The 26,590-nt window shown below is 47.1% G+C and overlaps 2 protein-coding genes across 2 annotated transcripts in view; one reads left to right on the forward strand and one right to left on the reverse strand.

The window, feature by feature from the left end:
- LOC144136287 (solute carrier family 22 member 6-like) overlaps nucleotides 1–24,225 on the forward strand; it is a 44,691-nt gene extending 20,466 nt beyond the window's left edge. Inside the window, exons 10-11 of the mRNA XM_077668510.1 lie at nucleotides 784–1,054; nucleotides 22,803–24,225. Coding sequence (XP_077524636.1) covers nucleotides 784–1,054; nucleotides 22,803–22,816 — 285 coding nt within the window. The 3' untranslated portion in view covers nucleotides 22,817–24,225. The remainder of the gene's footprint in view (nucleotides 1–783; nucleotides 1,055–22,802) is intronic.
- The window catches only part of ergic53 (lectin, mannose binding protein ergic53), a 30,977-nt gene continuing 11,997 nt past the window's right edge, over nucleotides 7,611–26,590 (reverse strand). Inside the window, exons 5-12 of the mRNA XM_077668511.1 lie at nucleotides 26,013–26,074; nucleotides 24,754–24,853; nucleotides 21,631–21,754; nucleotides 19,458–19,838; nucleotides 16,415–16,541; nucleotides 13,647–13,818; nucleotides 10,206–10,309; nucleotides 7,611–8,842 (exon numbers count right to left, since the gene is read on the reverse strand). Coding sequence (XP_077524637.1) covers nucleotides 8,806–8,842; nucleotides 10,206–10,309; nucleotides 13,647–13,818; nucleotides 16,415–16,541; nucleotides 19,458–19,838; nucleotides 21,631–21,754; nucleotides 24,754–24,853; nucleotides 26,013–26,074 — 1,107 coding nt within the window. The 3' untranslated portion in view covers nucleotides 7,611–8,805. The remainder of the gene's footprint in view (nucleotides 8,843–10,205; nucleotides 10,310–13,646; nucleotides 13,819–16,414; nucleotides 16,542–19,457; nucleotides 19,839–21,630; nucleotides 21,755–24,753; nucleotides 24,854–26,012; nucleotides 26,075–26,590) is intronic.

Below are 26,590 nucleotides of genomic sequence, written 5' to 3' on the forward strand. Positions count from 1 at the left end.
GAGGAAGTGCCGTAGTGGAGGGCTCCGGAATAATTTCGACCACCTGGGGATCTTTAACGTGCACTGACAAAATTGAAAGTTTGTCAGCCTTAAACAAAGAGTCAGGCACGAGTCTGTAGTTCTTTTTTTTTCTACTTTTCCTTCGAGTGCGCATATCTAAATGATAATCGATGACGCAGGCTTAGTGATTGTGCGCGTACATTTGTACGCATGACTAAATATAACAGCCAGAAATGACGATGATGGCTAAATCTATTTCCAGAAGTTCAAAGATGACGTTTTTATGCTTCCAAGTTCGCTCTTTGTTAATACCGTTGTGCAAGCGAGATAAAAAAAACTCCTACCTCACCGTCCCTGAGAGCGAAGAAACCGCTGGCTGCGTAGGTGCAGTTACCATCAGGAACAACGTACCCCCTCAACATATTTCTTGTAACAACGTGAAAGAACTGAAATTTTAGATAAACGCCAGGATATAAACATTTTTGCTGAAAAACGAAAGCATTTTATTTCTCAAATTGGGGCTTTTCAATTTCCTTTATTTTTGCCGAGAGGGGAACGAATAGAGCGTTACCCCGCCCTCTTCTCGGCTAAATCCGCCCGAGGTCTTTCCAGCGTCCTGCAGTTCATTACGGCATTAGGTTTGATTACCTCGCGCTTCACAAAAAGGCGGTTACAGAAATCGAGAACAAAAGCACCAAGCGTCAGAGAAGCTTTCTTTTACTTTGTTTGTCTCTTACACCTTTTACCTCAGCCATCTTATGACTCGTTGACGGCCCTTGGCAGGCCTTCTACGGTCGCTTCTTGCCTCTCTTCGTTCTAGGTGCGCTGTCGTGCGCGTCGGCTCTCATCACGCTTCCCCTGCCCGAAACCAACAAGAAGCGGCTGCCGGAGACGTTCGGGGAAGCCGAAGCGATGCACGACCTGCCCAGGCCCTGCTTTCCCTGCTGTCTATCCAAGAAGCAGAGGTACAACATACCCACTATATCGGCCACGACCGCAGTCGGAAAAGACCACTTGGCGCCTCACATCGACCAACCTTGGACCGGCGACAACGGTACACGTCACGCTGCTCTTAGTGTGAGCAGGTTCTAGTCCGACAGAGGGCGTTGCGAAGTACCGCCGTGAAAGTGCAGCTAGCCAGCAGTCTCATTTCATGCCGCGTGCATGTTTGTAAATTATGTTCAAGTTTTAAATACACACCTGTGTGTGCTCGCGCGCGTGCCAAGTGTCTATATAGCGCTCAGTTCATCATGGCCGTCTGTGTGACTGATTGCCCGTTGTTAGTTTTTCTTTTTGAAAGTTGATTTTGGGGAAAGGAAATGGCGCAGTATCGGTCTCGCATATCGGCGGACATCTGAGCCGCGCCGTAAGGGAAGGGATAAAGGATGGACTAAGAGAAGAAGGGAAGATGCCGTAGTGGAAGTCTCCGGAATAATTTCGACCATCTGGGGATCTTTAGCATGCACTGACATTGCACAGCACACGGGCTCCCTAGCGTTTCGCCTCCATCGAAACGCGGCCGCCGCGGTCGGGTTCGAGCCCGGGAACTCCGGATCAGTAGCCGAGTGCACTAACCACTGAGCCACCGCGGCGGGTACTTCTTTTTTTTCCTGGATCTTTCTGGCGAGATTTTCTCTTTGCGGCGTTTATGGCTGAAAGATTCAGGGGAAAAAAGTACCCGTCGCGGTGGCTCAGCGGTATTTAAGACCGTCTTACTCATCACGTTTCGTGATTTCATGGGGTCTGCAACCACCCTTAGTGTTCCTGTATATAATAATAATTGGTTTTTTGGGGAAAGGAAATGGCGCAGTATCTGTCTCATATATCGTTGGACACCTAAACTGCGCCGTAAGGGAAGGGACAAGGGAGGGAGTGAAAGAAGAAGGGAAGAAGGAGGTGCCGTAGTGGAGGGCTCCGGAATAATTTCGACCACCTGGGGATCTTTAACGTGCACTGACATCGCACAGCACACGGGCGCCTTAGCGTTTTTCCTCCATAAAAACGCAGCCGCCGCTTCTTCAGAAACACTTTTCCAGTTAACGAACAGTCTAAATGCCATTCAGCTAAATGCAAGGTCAGCTTTCACAGTGGCGTTGAAAAGATTGGTATGCGACTGCGTTTACGTGGCCCTTTCCACGAAACTCAGTTCAACCACTTGATACGGTGCAACCACTTGATACGTGATCACACCTATTCACGTGATCATGCCCAATAATGAAAAAAAAAGGTGCTAGTATTTTGATATTTTGTACTGTACGCAGGCTCTTATATTTCATTTTGTTGAACAGGAATTTCCACACTAAGCTTTGCCCTTTTGCTTGAGCTACATGCCCGTCAATGCCCTCCATATCCTCATCTGTAGCCGAAGCTGTGGCGGAAGTTGTTGCCGACGCCGAAGCTTCTCCTAATGCCTTCCTCTGTCGCCTTTCTATGGCTTGTAATAGCCGCTAAGCGAGTCGTTGCTCACGTTCTTCCTCTGTTTCGGCTCCTTCTTTGGCGTGACTAGCTTCTCTCTCTCCAACACCGCAGCCCGTCGAGCCACATCTGCCACAGGGTGCTCCGACTCAGCCTGCTGTCTATACAAGGTACTCCGGTCCAGGTTATCCGCATCATTTGCATGTGAATCCAGAGCCATGGGGAACGCCAATACACCATCACAAGGCCCACCCGCGCCACAGACCAGATCTTCGGGATGATCCGCCGCATCATCCGGCGGGCGCGGTAATAAGGAACGAAACGCATTACGCGTGGTGACAGCGGTCATCATTCCGCGGTGAACATGCAGCCTACCCTTCCACAATAACGCTAGGATGGAAGAGGCGAGAATAGAAGCCCAAGTCCGCAAGGCCTATAAAATCGTACTCGGTCTTACGAACTCTGCGCCAACCGATGCCATCCATGCCATGGGCGCCTTCGGTACCCATGCGGAGCACAAGGAAGAACACCGCCTGCGCCTCAGCTGCCCAGGCAGCCGGCCCCTTCAGCGGCTGGGACGTCACCCACACATAGAAAACGTTCACATACCACGGACCAGGGTACTTTTGGCAACCCGCGAAGAGTATCTCACGTCTTCCTAATTCCAACCAATATGGACCCCATACACCATGGTGCACGACGAAAGGCCCGAGCCAAGCAAATACAACATATAGGTCATACGTCGCAAAGCAGATACAACATATAGGTCATACGTCGCAAAGCAAACATTCTTTACACTGACGCCAGCCCCTACCAAGGTCGGGCGGCTGCGGTAACAACTGTCACAACCAACCTCGGGGAGGAGATAGCCAGCGCCACGCTCCAAAGCCGAAATAACATAGCAGACGCTGAGAAGTCGCAATCGCGCTTGCCATCAAGCACGCTCACAGCTCCGAGCAAATTACCACAGTCATGAGCGATGCAGCAAGCCTGCAAGGCGTACCTCAATGGGGAACTCTGCCAGGCAGCCGCCCACATCTTGAGGAATCATACTACCGGTACACACACCCGTCACAGTATTCTGTGGACCCCAGCCCATGAAGGCATAGAGGGAAATGAGGCGGCTGACAAGATCATGAGGGAAATAATTAGAAGGATAACAATGGGTGGAGCGCATATGGCAGGTTCTCTCAGATCATGAATAGCAGGTTACCAATATCGCTCAAGAGAAAAGTGTACAACAGCTGTATCATACCGGTACTCACCTACGGGCCAGAAACGTGGAGGCTAACGAAAAGGGTTCAGCTTAAGTTAAGGACAACACAGTCGAGCCACGGAAAGAAATATGATAGGTGTAACGTTAAGAGAAACGGAAGCGGGCAGAGTGGGTGAGGGAACAAACGCGTGTTAATGACATCCTAGTCGAAATCAAGAGGAAGAAATGGACCTGGACAGAGCATGTAATGCGAAGGCAAGATAACCTCTGCTCCTTAAGGGTAACGGAATGGATTCCAAGAGAAGGCGAGCGTAGCAGGGGGCGGCAGGTTAGGTGGGCGGATGGGATTAGGAACTTTGCAGGCATAGGGTGGGCGCAGATGGCAAAGGACAGGGTTAACTGGAGAAACATGAGAGAGTCCTTTGCCCTGTAGTGGGTGTAGTCAGGCTGATGATGATGATACATTCAGAGCCCCATCGCCGTCCACCTCCGAACCTTCGTCTCAAACATAGGGCGAAATCATATACTACTACCGACTTAGTCGCAAGAAATACGCAGCTCCCCATAAAGACCTCACTCGTCAGGAAGCCACTATATGGGGAAACATGCAAGCCCGCACACTACCAAACCCAGCTCGACAAAATAAGATTTGACCCGCGCAGTACCCAACAAAGGCACACCCAGCCTGTGGCGAGATTTCCGACATCCTACACATGGTTTGGAACTGCCCCGAGCAACGCAAGGCGTACAGTTCACAGAACTTTTACAGGAGCAGTGGGAGGCGAAGCTGGCTCACAGAGCTCTGCTTTTGCTTCATCATGAACTAATCACGCGCGCAAGCTGTACACATTTCTTATTGTATAAATAGCTCGTGTATATTACCTCTTCCCCTATCCTCTCTTCCTGTCCCCTTACCTCTTTCATTTCTCCATTCTGCCTGCTATCCTTTATTTCCGCTGACCCAGCTCAGGTGCTTCTGTATCGATGGTGGATGCCAGGGATAGCAAAAATCTTATCCTTCCCTTTTATTTTAATCAACCACTACTACTACTACTCCCCCTTCAGCGCCAGCCGAAAGGTCAGGCCTGGGGGGCCGTATATGCCAATGGTTTCCCGGACCTGTGTAAACCACCCGCCTAATTACTTCATATTAATAAAGCACGGCTAATTCTCGCAGGCATTACGACCCCACTGTCCGTTCCCCACCCCTGGTCCCCAAGAGTGATGCCACTAAATGGCCAGCATAATCCGGGACCAGTATCGCCTCCCCAGAATAATTCCTAGCACCAACCACCACAACCACTCTTCGCCGCGCTCTCCTCCACGGTGAAGCAATGTGAGCAGCTGCTTCGTCTCTTTATTAGGCAAACGGCGAGTCACGCGGTTAGTGATGTGACCACAGCTAATTGGTTTTTGGGGTAGGAAATGGTGCAGTATCTGTCTCATATATCGGCGGACACCTGAACTGCGCTGTAAGGGAAGGGATAAAGGAGGGAGTGAAAGAAGAAAGGAAGAAAGAGGTGCCGTAGTGGAGGGCTCCGGACTAATTTCGACCACCTGGCGATCTTTACCATGCACTGATCTTTACCGTGCACTGACATCGCACAGCACACGGGCGCCTTAGCGTTTTGCCTCCATAAAAACGCAGCCGCCGCGGTCAGGTTCGAGCCCGGGAACTCCGGATGAGTAGCCGAGCGCCCTAACCACTGCAGTAGCCACTGCGGCGGGTTATGTGACCACAGCTGGCGATGCGGGGTTCAGCGCAGCGACGGCGCATCACGTGGTATGACGTCCGGCCATACCTGCAGCGCTCCTTCGGTTGAAGGTCATGCGACGGCAGTCGATGACCTTGGCGAAACATGGCGTAGTGGAGCTTTCGCTACAAAACAACCAACGCGAGGAGTGCCTTTCAGCCGCTCTTGCATCGGCGGAATAATACGTAGCAATACGTGGAGCGATCTCCGAAAATGTGTGGTTTGCTCGTGAACCAAGCAACACTCGCAACAAAGCGCGATGATGTCCCACAGATCACACGAAAAAGTTTAGATCCATGGATGTCGCGGGATTGGAAACCTGGCGTGTGGGGCAGGCACGGGACCTTCGATAAGGGGGAACCGCGATCACCGACGCACCACAACGAAAGAACCGAAGAGTGCGCTTCCGCATCAGCAGGTGGTGGGGTGCATCACCCTGCAGCAGCAGCCTCACGAAAGCAAAGAGCCTTTGGGTGTACTTATTTCCGTGGGCTCAATTTGCGCATGTGTTGCCTGCGACAAACTTTTTGTTCATGGAAACCGAAAAAACAAAAGCGAAATAATTTTACAGAACCCTCTTCAGTACACCTTTAAGACACGAGCATAAGTGCCCCTCATGTTTTTAACTTGTACTGATTAATCCTTTAAGGCACTTTATAAAGGGAAACTATCAGCTTTTTTTCTGTGTGTATGCACACTTAGCAGAGATTTTTGTTTCAAGTATGTTTAGCATCCCTAATGCAGCAGATAAGATGTCTTTTGAGCCAGATCACGAATGCAGTACATAATATTTTGAGAAATAGCGCGGCAGCATGTCATCCATCACTTTTATGCAGATAGATTTTGTCGCCAGTAACATTTTTTTTTTCCCCACAAGTTGAAGTGTAACGCGCTTTTCAATACGGAAATTGATTCCACAATCCATTGGATGTTTGCTCAACAAGTCCTGGCCTTCTCACGTTTGCAATTTCATCAATTATGACACTTTGCACGAAATCTGCCCATCAGTACTTTTTAAAAAATCCCCACAGGTAATTCACGCCGAGAAGCGAACAAATTTTGTTTTAGACCTGAACATATTTTCTTTTGCTTCCTGCTTGAGCCAAGCAGTGGCCTACAGTATTCTGAAAGAAATATTTGGGTAGAAAAGCATGTTTTCGATGGAAACAAAAAATGGCATCTGGAAAAGTCAACGGTCTAGCTGCCTAAGCATCCATGACCTTAATTCTGCAGGCTTACTGCTAGACCACTGTATTACACAGTGCTTTCATGGGTGCAGCAGTGGTATCCCATATTTACTCGCCTAATGAACCCGCTCACATAATGAACCCTCTCCTTTAAGTCTTTCAATGAGAATTTACTTTTCTTTCACCTCCGATAAAAAAACGCATGCCTGACCATCAGGGCCAGTGTTCAGCATGTTCGCTTTATCTTTGTGCAATTGGTCAGCTCTGCTGACTATCGCAAAATAGTCGGATCAAGCCATTACACAGTAAACACTTTTCGAAGCAAGAGATGCTAAACGCTAGCCACATGCAGACAAGAGTGATGCAGGGACGCAACTTGTCAATCGTACGCTTTTGTTGATGACAGATGAATGAGAGCGCAAAGGCGACTGAATGGAGACGTACAAAATTTCGACTCCTAGAAAAAAAAATCTACCAAAACTGTTGCCCGCGCATGCTCCCTCCCCCCAAATTCATGTCTACTTTTCTGAAAAAGAAAAACAAGGGCTCATTACACGAGGAAATACATTATTTAAGCAGTTTTAGGTTAGGGCTTACTGCCGCTCTGTACAGTCATCCACAGACCTGCCTAGTGTGTTCAAGTGATGCGCTCTGTTGTGCGTTTATGACAACTGAATCTGCTTGGCGGGCCGGATGCAGCTTTTAAAGACATGAGGCACCACAAATAATCAACGGAATGTGCATGCGCGATAAGGTCTTGTTTCGAGCCCTAGGCCACTCTTAAATGACACAAGTATACTTCCTGGTACACAGTCAGAGCGCTCTAGACAGATGTGCAGATGACTGTACATAATTTCTATGCGGTCCCGTGAAGTACAACAAGGTTTCACTGTACCAGGAAGCACTTCTCTGGCTGCAACAGTGGTGCACACCATGCTTTAACAGGTTTGATAACAAGAACTGCACTTGTTGCTTGAAATTGTATACACCAAACTACACATGAGCGAGCTAGGAAATAAACTGAAAGATAAGGCAATATCCATTCCAGAAGAAACAAATTTTAATTCCATTCAGCGCCTAAACAAATTATTTTACACCTCCTATAAACAGGGTAGAAAAAAATGCAGCCACAAGACAACCTCAGTATTTACATACAGTCTCCATTTATGTCATGTAATGCCAGAGAAAAATTGCACAAGCACCCTCCCACAGAAGAACAGTATGCATTCAGCCAAAAATGAAGATGCATGCAAGTTGCCAGACTTGACAAACAGGCCACCGTAATCGAATTTGGGGGACAACACGGTAATATCCAACCTGCACGATGCACAGCCAAGGCTAGAGAATGCACTGCCAGGCTTTGTCGACACCCTGCATGCTCTTGAAGCTATGTCCTTCGTGGGTGAAAGGTAAGAGTGTGGTGCACACGCAAGTAAGGAACAATGTGCCACATCATTAATTAGATAAACACAGAGATAGCTATGCCTAACAATGCAAGCACAAAAATAGCAGTGCACAGTATGAACTGAATATATAAAGCAAGTGAAGTAACAGCAATTGTACTTCTGCTTTTGACAATGACTGTCATTGTCAGTGGGTATTCTGCGTGCAAATGGCCCTTTTTTTTTAAACAATAAAACCTTTAGAATGAGGCTGCACTTCAAATATTAGAAAATTTAATATGTTGCTTGAATAAAGCAATGCAATTATCTGCGGGAGGTATCTGCAGTTCATGCCATGCAATAAAAATGTGTCATTTAAGCAACTTGGTAATAACACAGCACACCCACTTAATGGCGGCGGGTGCAAATCGTGATGAAAATGGGCGCAACTCTGACACTGAGACATGAAAGGTGCATGCACACTGAAATATGACGTCAGTGCTGCCTCTGCCATGGCAAGTGTTCCACAATGCTTCCTTTCAATGCTCCAAAAACCGCTCCCAATGAATCCAAGACCAGTGTGAGCAATGTGCAGCACCCGCTCAGCCATAGGGGCATGGTGGGGCAGGGCTGCTGGAATGTCCGATGAGAGAGAGAGAGAGACTGTTGTGATGCTGCTGCTGCTGCCGCTGCCGCCACGAGACACGCTGATGAGATGCATGGATGGTGAGAGTCACGCTGGAGAGCCGGCTGTCTGCCTAGCGCAAGTTGGCACACGCCACACCCACTGAAGTTCCCGCGACTCGGTTGCCACACGCAAGCACAGAGCCACGCCATCAACAGCCCACACCTCAGTAGAACTTTTTGGCTGCTGCCTCCTTACTGCTCCTGCAAAAAGTGCGAGTACCAGCAAGGCAACACCTGCTTTGTACCTGATCTTGGGGTGGACAGGACATACAACAACTGAACAGAATTTTATTTCACTAGCATTACATGAACCAAGCTCTGAGACCAGTCTGTCAGACAGTGCTCTATAGTTAAACAAGACATGCTGTGCTTCTCGAACCTCGCACCCTAGTGGTGTTTGAGCCAGACAAAACTATATGCTGGCAGGCCAATACAGTGACAAAGCACAGACATGGTCACAATTACAGCAGTGCATGAAATTGCAGCAAGCTGCAATTACAGCTGTGTGGCCTAATCAGTAATATGGCACATTACTACTGATGCATGGTATTAATTTAGGAATGCAACAAATTATGCAGTAGCCTCTGGAAATATTGACCTTGTAGATTGTCATCATCAGGACAAAGGCCCCTCCCATCTCTCCAATTAGCACTGTCCAGTGCCAGCTGCGGCCACCCTATCTCCAAAAACTTCCTAATCTCATCCACCTCACTTTCTGCCACCCCTTGCTACGCTTGCCTTTTCTGGTACCTCTGGTAACAACCATTGCTTACCTCACCTGCCTACACCCATTTCTTCTCAATCCTGACTAGGATATCATTAATTTGCAGTGGTTTCCTGGCCCACTTTATTTTCTTCCTGTCTTAGTTAAACCTATTATATTTTTTCTTAAGCTAAAAATATATGTAACTGTCTTTCGTGGGCAAATCACAAGGTAAAGTGTAAAAATATGACTCGAAATCGGCCTCATTCAAAATGTTTACAGCTATATTAAAAACGGGAGTTAAGACAGTTGCCAATTAGAATGAAAAGAGATTTAGAAGTGACCTAATCCCTTTTGACAGTAAGTGCAATGAGGCTCCATTAATTTGCTAGTGCAGTGCCTTTCCCAGGCCCTACAATTCAGCGGTCAGAGCACCTAAGTTCTCCAATATCCTTTGTGTAGCCCCCTACCCTAAATGCTTCTCTCATCTCGCAAGGTAACTAACCATATGAGTGCCATATGAAGTGGCTGGAACCCAATTCCTCCTCACACCCCACCTTACCCATTAAATAGGCTACCAATCATGCCAATCTATAACTAAAGCTCCATCCTCTTCTGACTCCCTTCCACATATTCCCAGATGGAGGACCGGTTTACAGCATCATCCACACCAGTGCTCCCCATGCACACCCTAGTGTACTTGGTGCCAGAGCTTGGCCTCCCGATAAGATGCCCTCACCCTGAATATTTATTTTTCGGCCGTAGATTGGGGGCAGGGAAGGCCAATGTTTTCTGCAACCATACTTCCACTGCGACTGCTGTAATTTGTAATGTTTATTTTTCACGAGTAATTCAGCCTACCTGTACATGAGGTACCCCAACAGCACGGCCAGCTGCAGTGTTGAGAAGAGCAGGAAGTAGGTGGGGCTCAGGCAGGTGGTGGCACATCCCGTCAAGGGCAGCTTCTGCATACGGATGGAAAAAACGAATGAGCAACCTTTCAAGGAAACAGCAGAGGATGCACAAGATCTGCATGAGAATAACGGTGTCAGGCATGTTATGCAATGCGCCATCTTAAGACCTCTATCATCCTATGGACTGCTGCTGCTGGCATATAGTACTCTCTGGTGGAATCCTAATCAATGCACCTGCACAACCTTCCTCTGAAGCAACCCTTTGTTGCAGGTGCGTGTGTGAGATTCTCCTTGATGGCCACGGGCCAGAAAGAAGTTAGCTTTTCCTAACAAGCCTAGGAGGATGAGCTCACTGTAGGTATATCAAAAAACAGTGAAAAGTGAAGGCAGAGCTCCGAAAAGAAGATACAGATATGCTGGTGATTCCCGGCGGTCTGACGGGGCAGCTGCAGCCGCTAGACGTTGGCATTAACAAGCCATTCAAGGACTTGCTCCGGCGTGAGTACAATGAGTGGCTGGCGGCAGAAGGGCGGGAACTTACGCCAACGGGGCGCGTGAAGAGCCTCCCTGGCGGCTGTGTGCGGGTGGGTGATTTCCGCTTGGGCGGCCGTTCCACGCGATGTAGTGGTGCGGCCATTTAGGAAGTGCAGGCTTTCCATGGAGGACAATGTGCTGTGGGATCGCAGCGGCGACGACGACGACAGCAGTACCACTGAAGATGACTCAAGTGAGGATGAATAGCCCATCTATGCAATAAATTTTCGTTCTTGAAGCGCTCCACCGGACATGCGATTGGGGGTGTCGACTTACATTCGCATCAACTTTTTTTTTTTTTTTCGGACATGCGATTTGGGGGGGTCGACTTACATTCGAGTCGACTTACAATCGTGTAAATACGGTATTGAAGAAAAAAGCTCGCATTATATTTGTATATGGTAATACTGCTTTCGGCAAGCACCAGTATCGCGACTCATGCCGCAGAGCCCAGTAGGTGCATTGCTGCCAGAGCCGCAGCGCTTGACGCAAAACTTCGTTGAGCAGATAGGGGAGCAAGCATGTCAAGTCATCAGCACAACTTCGCTCGTTACGAGATTCTACATTGCAAGAGAATGCACACTATAAAACTATCATATTCCTATAATTCTATCATTTCCACTGATGTCCACAAACACAATATCATCAAAAAATTTGATGTGGCTGCCATAGGTATAAGTGAGTCTGGACTCGCATTCAGGTCATGATCTCTGTCGTGAATGTGTTCTGACTCGGGCCCAGATCATGGTGTGACAATGGTGTGCACTTATTTTTTTTCCTCTCCTTATTTGGTGACAATGCAAGAGAGGAAAGATTTACCGCCACAACCAAGAACGCATGAAGGCGAGGCTTGCCAACTTCTGAGGGCAACTGAATAAGAGGATTCTGCAGAATCAAGGAGGACAGCTTGTCCCTTCCCCTCTGTTAGTTTATACAGGTGCAGTAATGAACTGCGAGGGAATGTGTCTGAAGCTTTTGACAGTTCCACCATGTTGCTGCGCAGGAATGTGCAGGTCCCTTGTTGAGTGTCTTCGTCAGCTCATGGGCGTGCCACTTGTGAGCTTCAGTGAGTGTCTCGAATCGGAATGAGAGAGTCCAAAGGAGTCTAGAGTCAAAATGAGTGAGTGAACCCAGATAGGTTGAGAGTCAAAGGGAGTCGTATATCATAACTAATGGCTGACCACAGATGAGTAGAGAGTTGGACCCTAGATGAGAAAAGAGTTGGGGGCGAGTGCAAATAAGCTGTGAGCCTAAACGAGTTTCAGTTCATGAATTCAAGTGAGCCCGGGCCTGTGTGAGTGAGTATGAGTGAGCCCATAGGTTTAGACATCCACAAATATTTGATAATTGCGAATTATTCGGTGAAATAGTGAAGCATTCGATATTAGACTCAATCCAAATTTTTCGTATTTGAAATCTTGAAGTATATGTCTAGCGCAAGTAACTTTTCTGGAACTCTTGCTGTGGGTGGTTTCAGTTCAGCGTACTTCCTTCGGTATGGCACCGTGGCGCGTGTGCAACCAAAGCCCCGACTCCGTGCCGCGTGCCTGCCTTCCCGAGCGTATGCTGGAGCCGGTCTGCATGTGGTCCCGGCCGCAGACCTGAGCAGGCGGAAGCGTGGCATCCAGATCTGTATCTGCCAAGTGCCCGCAGCCGCACTACTCGCGGTGCACATGCACAGTAACATGGAGAGACTTGGCATAGTGCGATCGAGTGTGCACACGCTGTCTGGTCGCGATGGGGCAGACCTGCAAACAGCTAGCTGGCGCCTGCCACCTTGTGGTGTTCTCCAGGTGACCTGAGCATATGCAGTGGCTCCTAGCAGAGGACACGTGGACTTCAGCAGAATGAGTCTGAATTGACTGCAGCTGCCACAGCTACTCTTCTCCGCTTGAAATTCGCTAACTAGGCATGACGGCACGAGCATGAAGGGGAACTAGGACTAGACGCGTGGAGATAGGCACCCCTTTCAGACGCCTGACGTGGGGTGGTGCTGAGTGCAGGGAACGCGGTGTGTACGCCTAGCAGGTGCCATGGAGTCACCGCTTATAAGCAATTAAAAGCAGCAGTGAGAGGATCCACATATAGGCCTCACACACCACAGATATGTCGATACCGCATGTAGGTCAGCTCCCCCCCATTTCCAATGGACAATTTTGCAGAAAGCTGACCCAATTCAATACGTGTGGCAAAGCTCCAATGCACTCTTAGTTTGTATTGCAAAAGCACTTCTTCACTAGGAATCCCGAAAAAGGAGGTATTTGTGAGTTGAGATGTGCGAGTGAGCCCAAATGTGTCACGAGTCGAAATGAGAGAGTGAGTCCAGATGAGTACCATGTCCAAACGAGTTGTAAGACCAAGTGAGTCGTGAGTTATAACAAATGGCTTACCCAGGATGAGTCAAGAGTCAGAGCGAGTCCACATGAGCTGTCAGCCTAAATGAGTCTGAGTTCGTGAGTTCGAGTGAGCCGTGGACTGTGGGAATCTCAGTGAGCCCATAGATTGACCAAACTTTTGTGAATGAGCCTGAGTGGGCCCTCTGATTTTGCTGAGGTATGGTACCAAGCAGACCTTTATATCTTCATGTTGCGGGTGTCATTAATATTGCACACGACATTTTCAACTAATGATGTGAGTGTATTTCAGGGGACTAGTGCAACGAGTATGCTCAAAGAAGTGATTTAGATAATATTGCCATTAATGTTCTCAATTACATTACTTTTTTCTAGATCAGGCAGGCAGTAAAAAGTGACATGCATTACGGATGACAGGGACAAGATAGCACAGAAGTGGCTTAGCAGAGTGCATAGCAGCTTATAGTACCACTAAAGAACTGTCACTGCAAGAGCCTCACCTGCTGGGCCAGGTTGTCGGCCCGGAAGGAAGCCAGCTTCTCCTGCACCTGGTGCAGCAGCTGCACGTGCTCCGTCGAGAGGGAGGCCGCAGCCCCGGCGCCTCCAGCTCCACCCTGTTGCTGCACGCTGAGCAGGGTGCCAGTCTTCTGCTGCACCTCCGCAGCCAGGGTCCTGTCACAGGGAGATTGAAAAAGGTTTCGTCATTAGCCAGCTCTTTATTTATCATGGTTCCTTCCACACTGCTTACAGAATCCCAAAACAAAGTGGCTCAAGGGATGTGAAGGGCACTGTTATTAACAGATCTCTGAGAAAAGGAAATATGCACTGTGTAGATTTCTTGAACAAATGACATGTTGTACGGGCATATATGTCCCTGTAACCTGCAACACTGGCAGTGCCAAGAAGCAAAAAAATTAGGGGCGTGCGAACATTCGAAATTTCGAATACAAATCAAATATGTTTGATATTCGGTTCTTATTCGAAAATTGATATTCGTGAATTTCCGAATATTCGAAAATTCCCGAATACTCGCCAGCGATCGTATACTGCGCATGCTTTCATAAATTTGACCGTGGCAAAACCACATTATCTGGGCAAATTAGCCGATAATCGAGTCAAAAATTGCAGGACAACAATACAGAGGTCCTATCCCCTTCCTTCTCCGCCGTTTATCACGCGGGCCGACCGCACCCCGACGCCGCAAGGCTTCACCTCGTGAGATTTTCCCTAAGTGGGCTTTCCCACATATCACCCGTGCTGCGAACAAGATGGCCGACGGCCCGCTTCGAGCAATCGCAACGCGAAATTGCGCTTTTTTAAATTTTTCGGTAATACGTTACATATTTAATGCCCACATCCGAAGAATGAGTCCTGTCGCCTTCATAACTCTCTAAGCGTGACTTCTGCCATCCCGTTTTGTAAACTACACTATGCGGGAAAGTCGTCTTGCGGAATGCCGCGGGAGCCTCCTGAAGGGGCGCGTCGCGTAGTCACAATAGGGCAAGCGATCCCGTTAAAATCTCGCCTATTGCATGGTGCATTGTAACCTGCACACCTCTTTAGCGGGCGTAACGGCAGGCATGGCAACAATTGGAAGGCCTCTGTCGCTAGGGCAAAAAAATATCCTGGCTGCGTAGTTTCAGTTTCTGAGCTTCACCGCTGCCCCACGGCAACTTCAAACGTCGGCCCGTGCATTCGCCGATAGTCCAATCCCAGCTCCGCGCGGCTTATTTCTTTTTCCTTTTTATAAACCGCCTCGCCGCTCCGACGCATTCCCTGGCCCCTTGCTTGCATTTGTGTTGTTCTTTCAGCACTCCAAAGCAGGTGGCTCGTTACGGGCTTACAGACGTTAGCGTTATGGAGCCGCCTCATAAGGCCTTACTGAGTCTTCAGCACTTTCAGCAGCATTGTTTTTTTTTTGGGGGGGGGGGGGGGGGGCAACTTTATTAACAGAGGCCTTCGGATGAACCGGGCATTTCTTCCGGTCCTTTGAACTCCAAATGAATGAGGTTTAATAGTCATGTTATTTTTTTGTTGCCAGTCTTGTCGTTTTATGGATTTTGTTCTGCATGACCTCATTATAGTTTGGGTACTGTTATGCTGTCTAATCAAGTAGTACACATTTCTGTGCACATCATGTTTTTTTATATGGTACTGAGGCAGTCTAGTTTTGTTTATTGTAGTTGCAAAGACCATACACTATTTTGAAAAAAAAAAAAAATAATAAGGGCAACAACGTTTGCTTGCTCATCGTTTTTTGAAATTTTTTTTGTACTGAACAGATATTCGATATTCGAAGCCATTTTTTCTTCGCATTCGTATTCGAAAATTTCAATATTCGCACACCCCTAAAGAAAAATAGAAGAAAGAAGTGCCACATACAACTGTGAAAGGGTAGCCTTTGTGTAAAAGTTGCGCTTCCTAACTTGGCAGCCAATAATTAAAAAAAAAAAAAATGTCAGCCAAAATTGCTTCATGTGCACATAACTTTCCTCGCGCAGTATGTTCCACTGGGAGCTAACAGACTATGATAACTGCATGCGACAGTTGGTACGACCACGGACACATCCCACTTGTCGGACTCCACCTGAAGCCACGAATATGCACGACGCTTCAGCACTGCTAACTCACCATGCACGCTCAGCACCTGAGGCAGAAAGAATGAGATGTTATCGGAACAATCTCCTGCTGTTCAAAAGGCAGAATGGGGTGTATGTATGTACACAATGCCTGCATTATGTCTCACGAGCTGGCCTAATCCTGTAGTACCACCTCAAGTGAACACAGAATTCGGAACAGTTGCAATTACACATTACTGCATGCCCAATTTTTTTTATGTTGCTGTTATAAAACAGCCATCACGATCCTTTTCATGCAGGACATGTTCATAGCAGCGTAGTATTTAACTGCATGCCAATAATATCAGATCTCTGCCTCACATGCAGCCTTTAACAGAAATGATACAATTACCACCAAGCCAGCTAGAATGCACATTGACACCCCATGACCACAAGCAGAATCCAAGCAGCAGGATTCCTGTTGTCCATGCTTACCACTGTTGCTCCTCACAAATCTGCTCATTTCTTTAGGGGTTGGGGCATAAGTTTCCTCTGATAACAAGTTTGCTTTAGCATTCTTCAAGGCTTGTCCCTTGCGCTTCAACGCTGCCATGCAACAGTACCCCCGCTACATGCTCATGGAGAACAGTAACCTCGAACTGTTCTGTAGCCATAACTGGAATGCAAGCCAAGTGCAGTTAATCACTTACTTGATTTGCTGCACAGAAAGCAGCAGCTCACGCTGACTGTTGAGCAGGGAGTCCACTTCGTGCCGCTGCATCACACTTGGTGCATGCACTGGTGGTCCACCAGGTTGCTGAGGTTGCACTGCACCAGCTGTAAATAGAGAGAAGCAGAAAACGACATGTCATGGCTCTATCTCACAAGACACTCACTGTGAAGAGACACCACACACTTGCGATTCTGCCCTGCCTGAACAGCCTACTATCTGATGCACTTTTCAAATGCTTTACTGCAAAATGCTACTACAGTAGCCGACGGGTAATTCAGACTCCAATGATTCGGACTTGCTTGTAGGATATTTCGGACTTCGATGAGGCACCATCAGTCACCCCATAAAAGCGCATACATATTCACGACGGATATTTCAGACTTTAAAATTCCGGAAGTTCAATTTTTCGGACTAATTTCAGTCGCTTGCGGGCCAAAATCGGCCATCTTATCATGATCGTATCGGCTTTTCGCCAACACAAAAGGCACCATCTTGGATTGAGGTGGATTTACTCTGCAGTTGGATTGGCTTGACATACTTTCGGTACCTTATTTTTGCCAGTAGAGGTCCCTGCTATCTCTGCCACTTCGAGGTGGCAGTTGGATTGTCATTGCCATCAACTTGCTTTTGTCGCCAACTTTGTCGCGGGCAGTTATCGCTTGTCTCATAAGCTGAAAATTGGTAAATTGGTTTTTGGGGAAAGGAAACGGTGTAGCATCTGTCTCACATCTCCCTGAACCAGGCGCCATAAGGGAAGAGATAAAGGAGGGAGTGAAAGAAGAAAGGAAGGAAGAGGTGCTGTAGTGCTCAGTAATAATTTCGACCACCTGGGGATCTTTAACGTGCACTGACATGTCACACAGCACACGGGCGCCTTTGAGTTTCGCCTCCATCGAAACGCTGCCGCCGCGGTTTCGAACCCGGGCACTCCGGATCAGTAGCCGAGCGCCCTAACCACTAAGCCCCCACGGCGGGTAAAGTTCGCCATTCGGCGTTTCATCACTTGGGTTTCTCCAACCGCATCGACCGAGTGGCGCTCCGTCTTCACTAAGTTGCATCCATTCGCTGTTTTGTGATTGCATCCGGCGGTTCCATCACTTTGAACGAAAACTGCCTTGTCTTTGCGTGTGTTTGACGAGCAGTGTGGTGCACAGTCGGGTTGTGGACAACATGGCCCCATCAATGCCGCCGGGTCCGTCAAAGAAGCGTGGGAAGTATTCAGCTAAATGCCGTGACCTTGCTGTCTAGAGTGTACAGTGGAAGCACAACTTTGGCGCAAATACAGGCGTAAATCATTGCCAGCAAGAGCAATTTTCCGCAAGGTAAAATCAGTGACATTTTTAAGCTGATTTCGTCTCAATGAAGTGATTTGTTGTACTTCACGGATTTTTCGGACTGTTCGATTATTCGGACCATTTTTTGGGTCCCTTCGAGTCCGAAAAATCAGTCGGCGACTGTATATAAGCGTAGAAAGTTGGGCCAGTTGGTGACACTTCGAAAGCAGCTTAGTGCAAACACACAGGAAAAGCTGGAGCACCTGTACAAATGATAAGCTACTGAACAGAAAAGAGAACGGAGATGTAGGGCTTGCCCACTATCACTGAAACCAAGAAAAGCATAGAGGAATGCCATTTTTTACAGTGGCATTGATTAGTTAGAAATTACCATATTAGCATGGATATAATATGTTTTCTTCCTCAAATCATCTGCTTAAAGGGCGATAATGGTCTTTGCAACCAGAACAAAAAATGACCCAAAAATCAATTTTCTAAAAATGACACTTTATCAATTTTCTAAAAACGAGACTTTTGGAATCTGTAGCTATTATTTTTGAACTGTATCAATTTTGTCCTTCAGGAAATAGGCATTTTGACCATAATACCAGACTTAGATGATTGTCTGGGCTGCATTTGTACAGGAGCAGATGATTTAATGTCATTGAAATTTTAGGCACCTGGCTGTATAAGCATGCCTCCATCTTGGAATATAGGACAGCTGGAGATGTCATTTAGTTTGTTAAGGAAAGCTGAAATCAATGCAAAATTTTTAATCACAGTTCAGAATTTTAAGCAAAGTTTATCTATGCATGGTATTCCCACCTTGGATGTTTCTTTTTTCCCCTTTTTTCAGTTAATGTTTAATTACTGTAAAACTACTAATAAGGGTAAAATATAAAATTGGCATTGTTTATTGCACTCTTTATTAATTAAACTGTGTATGCATGCATTACAAATAATTTTTAGCGAGCCATTTTTTTGCACTGAGGTACTAATCAATGATTAACTAAAATTAATTATCTTAGGAGCTAGCTAATTTATGGATAAACCAATTTTACGGATACATTTTTACGGAAGCCAATTTACGGATAAACCAATGATTTGAAACCAGCATCAAGAACTGAGCATGGATGTACAGTGTCATAATGATTGGACAGAAAATGAGGAAGAATGATATAAGCACAGTGTCCCCCTTCATAGCCCATTTAGTGTTATATTCGGAACAAAGTAGGAATAAAACGCTTTTCTGTTGCTCTTCAAGACAGCTACAGCAACCATCGAAAGGGTGGCTGCTAAGAGAAGCCACCCTTTCGATGACTTTGGGCCCACGTATCACTCACTGGCAAAGATGAAAAAAACGGTGAACGAGCCTAGGACTGAGCAGCACAATATGCAGCACTTGATGGTGTCAAGCACATGTCTGAGGTGTTTCCCCTCAAATAATATTGACGCATCCATTTCTTCCATATCTTTGCATGCCATTTTCATTATGCTTTCTTTCTGAGCCCTCTGCATAGCTGGCTTGAACAATTTTTTTTTTTTCATTTTAGTCATATTTCAAACTCTTTCACGTTTTATTCAGCTGCGTTTAGTCATGTAAATATGGTAGTTGCATTTATACTGGAAGCAGAGGAAATTACAACTACATGCTGCCAGTGAGTGACAAGTAAGGCTTTTGCCTTAATATCTGATTCGACTTTGCCAACGCCTTCTTTTGGAAAATGACAAGCTGGAGACACTTGCCTGCTGCCCCCTGCTGCTGTTGCACGGCAGAGACTAAGGACAGGGTACGCTCTTGGCGGCCCAGCATCTCATCCAACTTGCGGTGCATTGCCTTGAGGCCTTCAAACATGTGCGCCTGGCCCTCGAAGATCTGGCGCAGCTCGCGCTGCTGTGGCGTGTCGTAGGGCTGCTCAGCACCACCGTGCTCCATGTCGTGCTTGGCAGCCTCCTCGGGGTGTTGCTTACGGTACTCCTCCTTCTGGCGCTCCAACTTGTCCTTGTACTGCTCGTACTCGCGTGAGAACCGCTCCTTCTCAGAGTCTGCAATAGTCTGTGTAGCTGCCGGCTGCTGGCCCTCCGGGTGCAGGCTGGTTGTCAGGAACTTAAGTGCATCATGGTCATCTGCAGATGAACACTACGTATGAACACAAAATTCCACTTCATGCCAAGCAACGGCTTTCGGAACTGGGCTGCTTGTCACCACGTCTCCCTATGAACAGTGCTACAACAAGGATCGGCCAAGTGAACAAAAATGGTTTATGGGCGTTTAATGCCCCCAAGTGACTCAGGCTATGAGGGACACCATAGTGAAGGGCTCGGGAAATTTCGACCACCTGTGGTTCTTTAACGTGCATTGACATTGCACAGTACATGGGCTTCCAGAATTTCGCCTCCGTCGAAATTAGACCGCTGCGGGGGGGGGGGGGGGGGGGAGATCGAACCCGCATCTTTCGAGTCAGTAGCCGAGTGCCATAACCACTAAGCCACCATGGCAGCTGGACAAGACAAATGGTGCTCGTGCTGTATCCTTTATAAAAGACGACAGATTAATACACAAAACTGTCTATTAACCTAGAAAGAATGTGTGGTGTCCAGATAAAGACTAGAGCTTTTATTTTTAATTTTTAGTCTTTGCAATCAATATACAGAACAGTTGGGAGCCATAGCCTCCAAAGCTAGTGTGATTCCGCATTTCACCGCCTCCAATAACATATGAACACCCGAGTGTGTGTTGGCGCCTACAACAAAACCATAAGCAAATGCAAAGGGGAGACCGGACGAACTCGAAGCAGCTTTGCGAGTAATCAGAACGAACTTTCTTCAAGCTTATCATTAGAGATAAGCACATTTTCTCTGGCTCCCATGAAGTACAGCATCCAACTGTACAGAGGCTATGGAAATAAGTGTGATGTGGGAAAGAAAGTACTATGCTTCATGTCAGGTGATGACAAAGGCACAAAGGAAGTCGATAGCAACCTGAAAATATTCGAAATTTCAAATAGTTAGTGAACAGTATTTGCTGTTCGATTTGATTCACTCCATATTTTTATTATTTCAAATACCTGAACCACCTAAAAAATCAGACATCATGCAATTTCCTGCTCATCTGAACTCACAGAAACCGGGGCATTAACAAACTGCAGTATCTTGCATTTGTCGCATCAGTTAACTTGTTTTTTCCTCATAGAATCAACAGCAAGCATGTGGCAAATGCATGCCCATGATAATGTTAAGTCACTGTGTCTTCGCAGGTCAGAAAACAAAGTGCAGCACCCGTGCCACAACAAAGTCAACGATTTGCTATGAACATGCTGGTGGCCAGCAATACTCTTGTTTTTGGCTATACTATGACAACAGACATGGCACGCATGAAAGCTGGACTTGTGGAGGATAGCGGAACGAGTGAAGGCGAGATCCGTGTTCACTGCTGCGGTTGTTTCCCGGCAACCATGTTCGGCAGTCACAATTTGTTATGATCGAGAAAGTAATCTTTGGTCATAAAAGACAAGAAAAAAGCTTATGAAAAAAACACAGGCCTCGACACCCGCCTGCCCAACCTCGCTGCATTCAGCGTGGGCAACGCAAAGGAGAAATGAAACCGTGCCAACCATGTGACAGGCTTCTCTGAACTTTTTGTGCAGATGCTGAGAGTCCATCATGCAGAAAAATGCCAGTATGTGGGCACTTTCCAATAACATTGTGATCGAAATGTGGCTGCTGCTGCTAGAAAATGAGCCTGCTACTTTGTGCTTGGAAGCAGACCAAACATCTACAGAGACACTGCGCTGGGTGTGCTAGAATCAAGTTTTCTAAGGCCACGTCAGGTGCAAAAAGAGAGACAAGGACTTGAGAAAGAATTGCGCACATGACCCCTACGATTAGGTGCGTGCAATGCACTGCAGTTGCTACGCACCTGCCAGTCCTCCTGTTGCAGCAGAGACTCCAAAGTAGCCATTCTGGGGGAGGAACACATTCTCTGCCCGGAAGCACATTTCATAGTCACCATCATTGTTGGTGTTGCCGCTGTGGAAGAGCACCTGAAAACAAGCACACCCAAGCATAACTCAAATTTTAGGCTCACAACCAGCCACAGCTAATGTGCAACAGAAAAGACGTGCACTGAAAGCTAGATATGCTGCTGCATGAACCGAGACAACTGAGGGTCCCAGAGGGCAACAATGTGGATTCACAGGGAAGGCAAATGTAGCAGGAGGTGGCAGAGTCAGGTGGGTAGAGGAGATTAGGAAACTTGCAGGGATTGGTAGGTGCAGCTTGCATGAGAGGGGGTTACCATATATATTGTCAATTTTAAGTCATATTTTTTTTTTGAAAAATAACCTTCAAAAGTTGGGGGCCAACTTTCGAAGTCATAATCGAAGTCAACCAATACACAGAATCGTATGGTTGGCCTATAATCATTGTGAATAACGCAAGCACTACGAACACAGACACAAAGGGGGGACGTCTGCCTATATGCAATAATAATAATAATTGGTTTTTGGAGAAAGGAAATGGCGCAGTATCTATTGTTGGACACCAGAACTGCACCTTAAGGGAAGGGATAAAGGCGGGAGTGAAAGAAGAAAGGAAGAGAGAGGTACCCTAGTGGAGGGCTCTGGAATAATTTCGACCACCTGGGGATCTTTAATGTGCACTGACATCGCACAGCACATGGGCGCCGTAGTGTTTTGCCTCCATAAAAACGCAGCCGCCGCGGTCGGGTTCGAACCGGGTTGGATCAGCAGCCGAGCGCCCTAACCACTAAGCCACCGCGGCGGGTCTATATGCTATGTCAGAAGTAGTTGCTACCGAGCAACGGGTAGTAGCAAGCCCCAAGCGTGTATTATTCCGCAACACTTGTCAGACATGGAACGAAAGTAGGTCTGCTTAAAAAACAGACTTATACTGATATGCCCTAAATTTTTGTTTTCATATAATAAAACGCTTTATTGACAAATTGTGGGTGTTGCAAGGAAAAACTGGCAGTAATTCGCAGGGACCTGCCTAAACCATGTGATCGGGCACATGTGTCCAAAAGCGTTCGCCTGTGCTTTCATGTGCCTTTTTTACCATTTCTGCATACAGATTTGCCGAGGTGACAGTCGCTAACAGTGTTGTGTCTGGTTTACGCCACTACACAACCGATACCTCCGCAACCTTGGCGACTATACAGAACAACTTCCAAGTGGCAAGTCATTCTCTATTTCTCTATGCAAAGTAGAAAAAAAATTAGCGGTGGTTTAACTCTGGTTAAACCTGGAGTGACGCGGTAGCTACAGCTGGCCGAGTGGAACTTGCTCAGTTGAATTGTAAAGTCAGTCTATCGCCGCTCCGTTTCACTGGGCGTTCCTTCTTCATCTTCGTCCCACTTGACACGGCACATGCGCACAGCTGTGGCAGCTCGGTTTTGCCGGTGCGGCACGCCGCCGGCAGCAGCAGCTGCTTCGCACCATGTGACTGGTCACGTGACCGGTGACCAACCAGGTGACGAACCACATGATCAGCCAAGGCACCGTGCCGCCAGCAGCTGCTCCGCACCACGTCACCAACGATGTGACAGCATGGCGGCGCAGCCACGGGGTGGCGGTGCCGCCACACTGAAGGCTCGAAATGCTACTGCAATGTAGCCATCACTACAAAACAATGTTGCAGCACAGCAGAAGTTTGATGCTTCAGAAAAATGCATGAGGGGGTAGAGAAAAGAAAGAAGCAAGATCTTTGCATGTGCTGCTGCAAGCTGTTCCTTTCACGTTCAGGCAGTTCAAGATAGCATCCACCATCAAAGAAGCAAGAGCCTCAGCACGTTACAACATATAAGAGATGGCATGCACGGTCGTGGCGGACATGTGCAGCCTGTGCACTGAATTTAAAGTGCCCAGTAAATAGGTCACAAGCTTCATGGAGCGGGACAGCCTGAGCCTAAGGCAATGCGCGACCATATGTCATAGGTTGCTCAAAACGCACAAAGAAAAATGGAGCATGTTTCTGCGCTATGTGAGTGACTGAAGGCAAAACATTTATTCCTGCTTGGTCAACTGCGATGCCCACCAAACTCCAGTCTGATTGCCTAGTAAGAGGGCTATGTCCGGGAAAGGGGAGTGCCACTTTCTCCTGCTGACAATGGGCAACATGCATAACTATTTAACGGTCATCTGCTGTATGGCAGATGGGCACAAGCTACCACTCTTTGTTCTGTTCAAGAGGAAAACAATCTGACAAAGGAAAAGCTTCCACCTAAAGATATCATTCGGGTGAATTAAAAGGTTTTTTTTTTAATTACAGAACTTTCCTTGAGTGGTTTCGTCTCGGTGTGCGGGTGCATTGCTAAAGCCCCGCAGCATGCTCATCCTGGACTCCTTTCAGGGCCACATCACCAACCATGTAAAAAGAGTGGTAGCGAATGCTAGATGTGAATGCTGGCAGTGACCTCATCCTGTGTGCTGTGTGATGTGGGTGCACATTAAAGATCCCCAGGTGGTGGAAATTATTCCTGAGCCATTTACAATGGCCACCTCTTCTTTCACTCCCACCCTCCTCCCTTCCCTTATAGAGTGGTTTGGGTGTCCACCAAGATGTGAGACAATTACTGCGCTATTTCCTTTTCTCAAAAACCAATTTTCATTCTCAATTTTTTCCTGGTCATCATTACAGGCAGATTGACACCTATTCTTCAGCCACTGGACAAGGCATCAAACAAGGCATCTAAAGACTGCATTGGTACGTTCTACAATAAAGGGCTCCAGCAGGAAAACCAAAAGACACTGACTAGGTGGCTGGCACGCGCTTCTGGGCGGCTGACACACACTGGCAAGTTGGGTGGCAGATATACAATCGCCAATTACAGTAATTAGAGGTCAATGGGAGAGGTCTTTGTCCAACAGAAGATACAGCTGGACTTATGTCCGTGATGACAATTGAGGTTACATAAAATGAACCAGTGCCGCCTACACCCCACCTATAAATTTATAAACTCTGTCCAGAATGTAGTAAAACTGCTGCAAGATGAGTAATAAAGAAGCAGTAGGAAAGAGCTCACCGTGAGGACGTTCTGGTAGTACTCTATTTTTGCACGCACGGGGAAGGGCTTGTTGCGGAAATCCCGCTGGCAACCGCCCAACTGCTGGTTCACACCGTCACTGCAGGAAACAAGTATTCATTCATAACCATTGCAAAACTTCTGCACACACACACACACACACACAAAAAAAAACTTAAGCAGCACTCTTGGTGAAAAAGCACGAGACCATTACTGCAAACGATTGGTTTATGGTTTATGGGGTTCAACGTCCCAAAGCGACTCAGGCTATGAGGGACGCCGTAGTGAAGGTCTCCGGAAATTTCGACCACCTGGGGTTCTTTAACGTGCACTGACATCACACAGTACACGGCCCTCTATAATTTCGCCTCCATCGAAATTCGATCGCTGCGGCTGGGATCGAACCCTCGTCTTTCGGGTCAGCAGTCGAGCACCGTAACCGCTGAGCCACCGCGGCGGTTGAAATGCAACTGAAGTGGTATGGATCCATTATGTGTGCAAGTCAGTAGGGTCCACACGAGACAGCACCTTTCCATTCTGTATATAGTTTGGTGCCTGTTTGCTTTTCTTTTACAACAAAAAATCCATATCAACTCGCCCACAAAACTGGAATGACCACACATTCACTCTCTGCGGGCACAGTTGCAGATTGCTCACTGAGCAAGCAGTACTAGAAGCAAAAGAATTGGCCACACAAGGTACTGACTCTGAACTAACTTTGACTGAAGCAGCAGCCTGATGCTTACAAACGTGCCCTAAAATCTGCACTGTTCTTATACTACCTCTGTGACAATATTAATAGGTTTCATCACCATTAGATAACTTTTTTCCCTTGGAATTCACTCCTGCACAAAATGAATGCAATTCTGCATTGCACTGCTTTCAAATTTTGCTGTGGGCTCCTGTGACATTTACAAGGATACTAAAGGTCAAGCTGAACTACAAGACGTGCAGTGAGTAGACGACTGCACAAGGATTGAGAATAATTTTGACATTTTAATTCAGCCTTCATTCACTCAGGAATTCCACTGAGAAAATCTCTGCCTCTAGGAGATGCTTATTTACTCAGTCATATAATCAACCATACCACCAAGAAAACAAGGCTGTCCAAATTAAAATGCATAATGCATGACGTATCACCCCTGTCATGCCCTACAAAGCAAGCAGCAAGCAGGCCACCGTTGCTCTATTTCCCTGCCTGTCGCAGGAAAAGTCCAATCCCTGCCAGATGCAAAAACCTCTAAATCTTTAAAGCCCACCTTTCGTGCTCGTATGTCTTGGTGCCGTCGTTGACCATGCCCATGATGTAAGGGTTGTTGTGCTGTCAACAAAAACAAAAAGAAAGGTGTTGCCTTTATAGACAAGCACACCAATTCTGGCCAATCAGTTTTCGGTAGGGGCAAGCACAACTAGTCACAGTATGGCCCGTGCACTTTGTGTTTACTCTAAAAATGCTATAAACAACTGCCAGTGAAAAATTCATCAACAAACTCTAAACCCTTTTAACAATGGTTGAAAGTTAGCACTTCCCAGCCTTTCCACTCTGCAGGTGTAATGACAATTCTAGAAAGAAGAGAGCCTTGCTGCTAAAGGTGATGAAAATGAGCTCTTAGAATTGGCAAAGAACCATATCTCAGGACAGGCTGCCTGAAAAACACAGTACTAATTCACAAAGCACAGAACATTCACTGGGGGAACAGTCTGTGAGCAGTAAAATTTAATTTTCAAATTTGGTCCAGGGTTCTCCACACGGCGGGTGGCAGAGGTTTTGCCATCCACCGGTCCGGCCGGCTGCCTATATCTTTGGCCACCGACCCACCACCGCCGTCCTCTTGAT

The sequence above is a fragment of the Amblyomma americanum genome, chromosome 6, assembly GCF_052857255.1.
Source record: "Amblyomma americanum isolate KBUSLIRL-KWMA chromosome 6, ASM5285725v1, whole genome shotgun sequence".
Classification (NCBI taxonomy): Eukaryota; Metazoa; Arthropoda; class Arachnida; order Ixodida; family Ixodidae; genus Amblyomma; species Amblyomma americanum.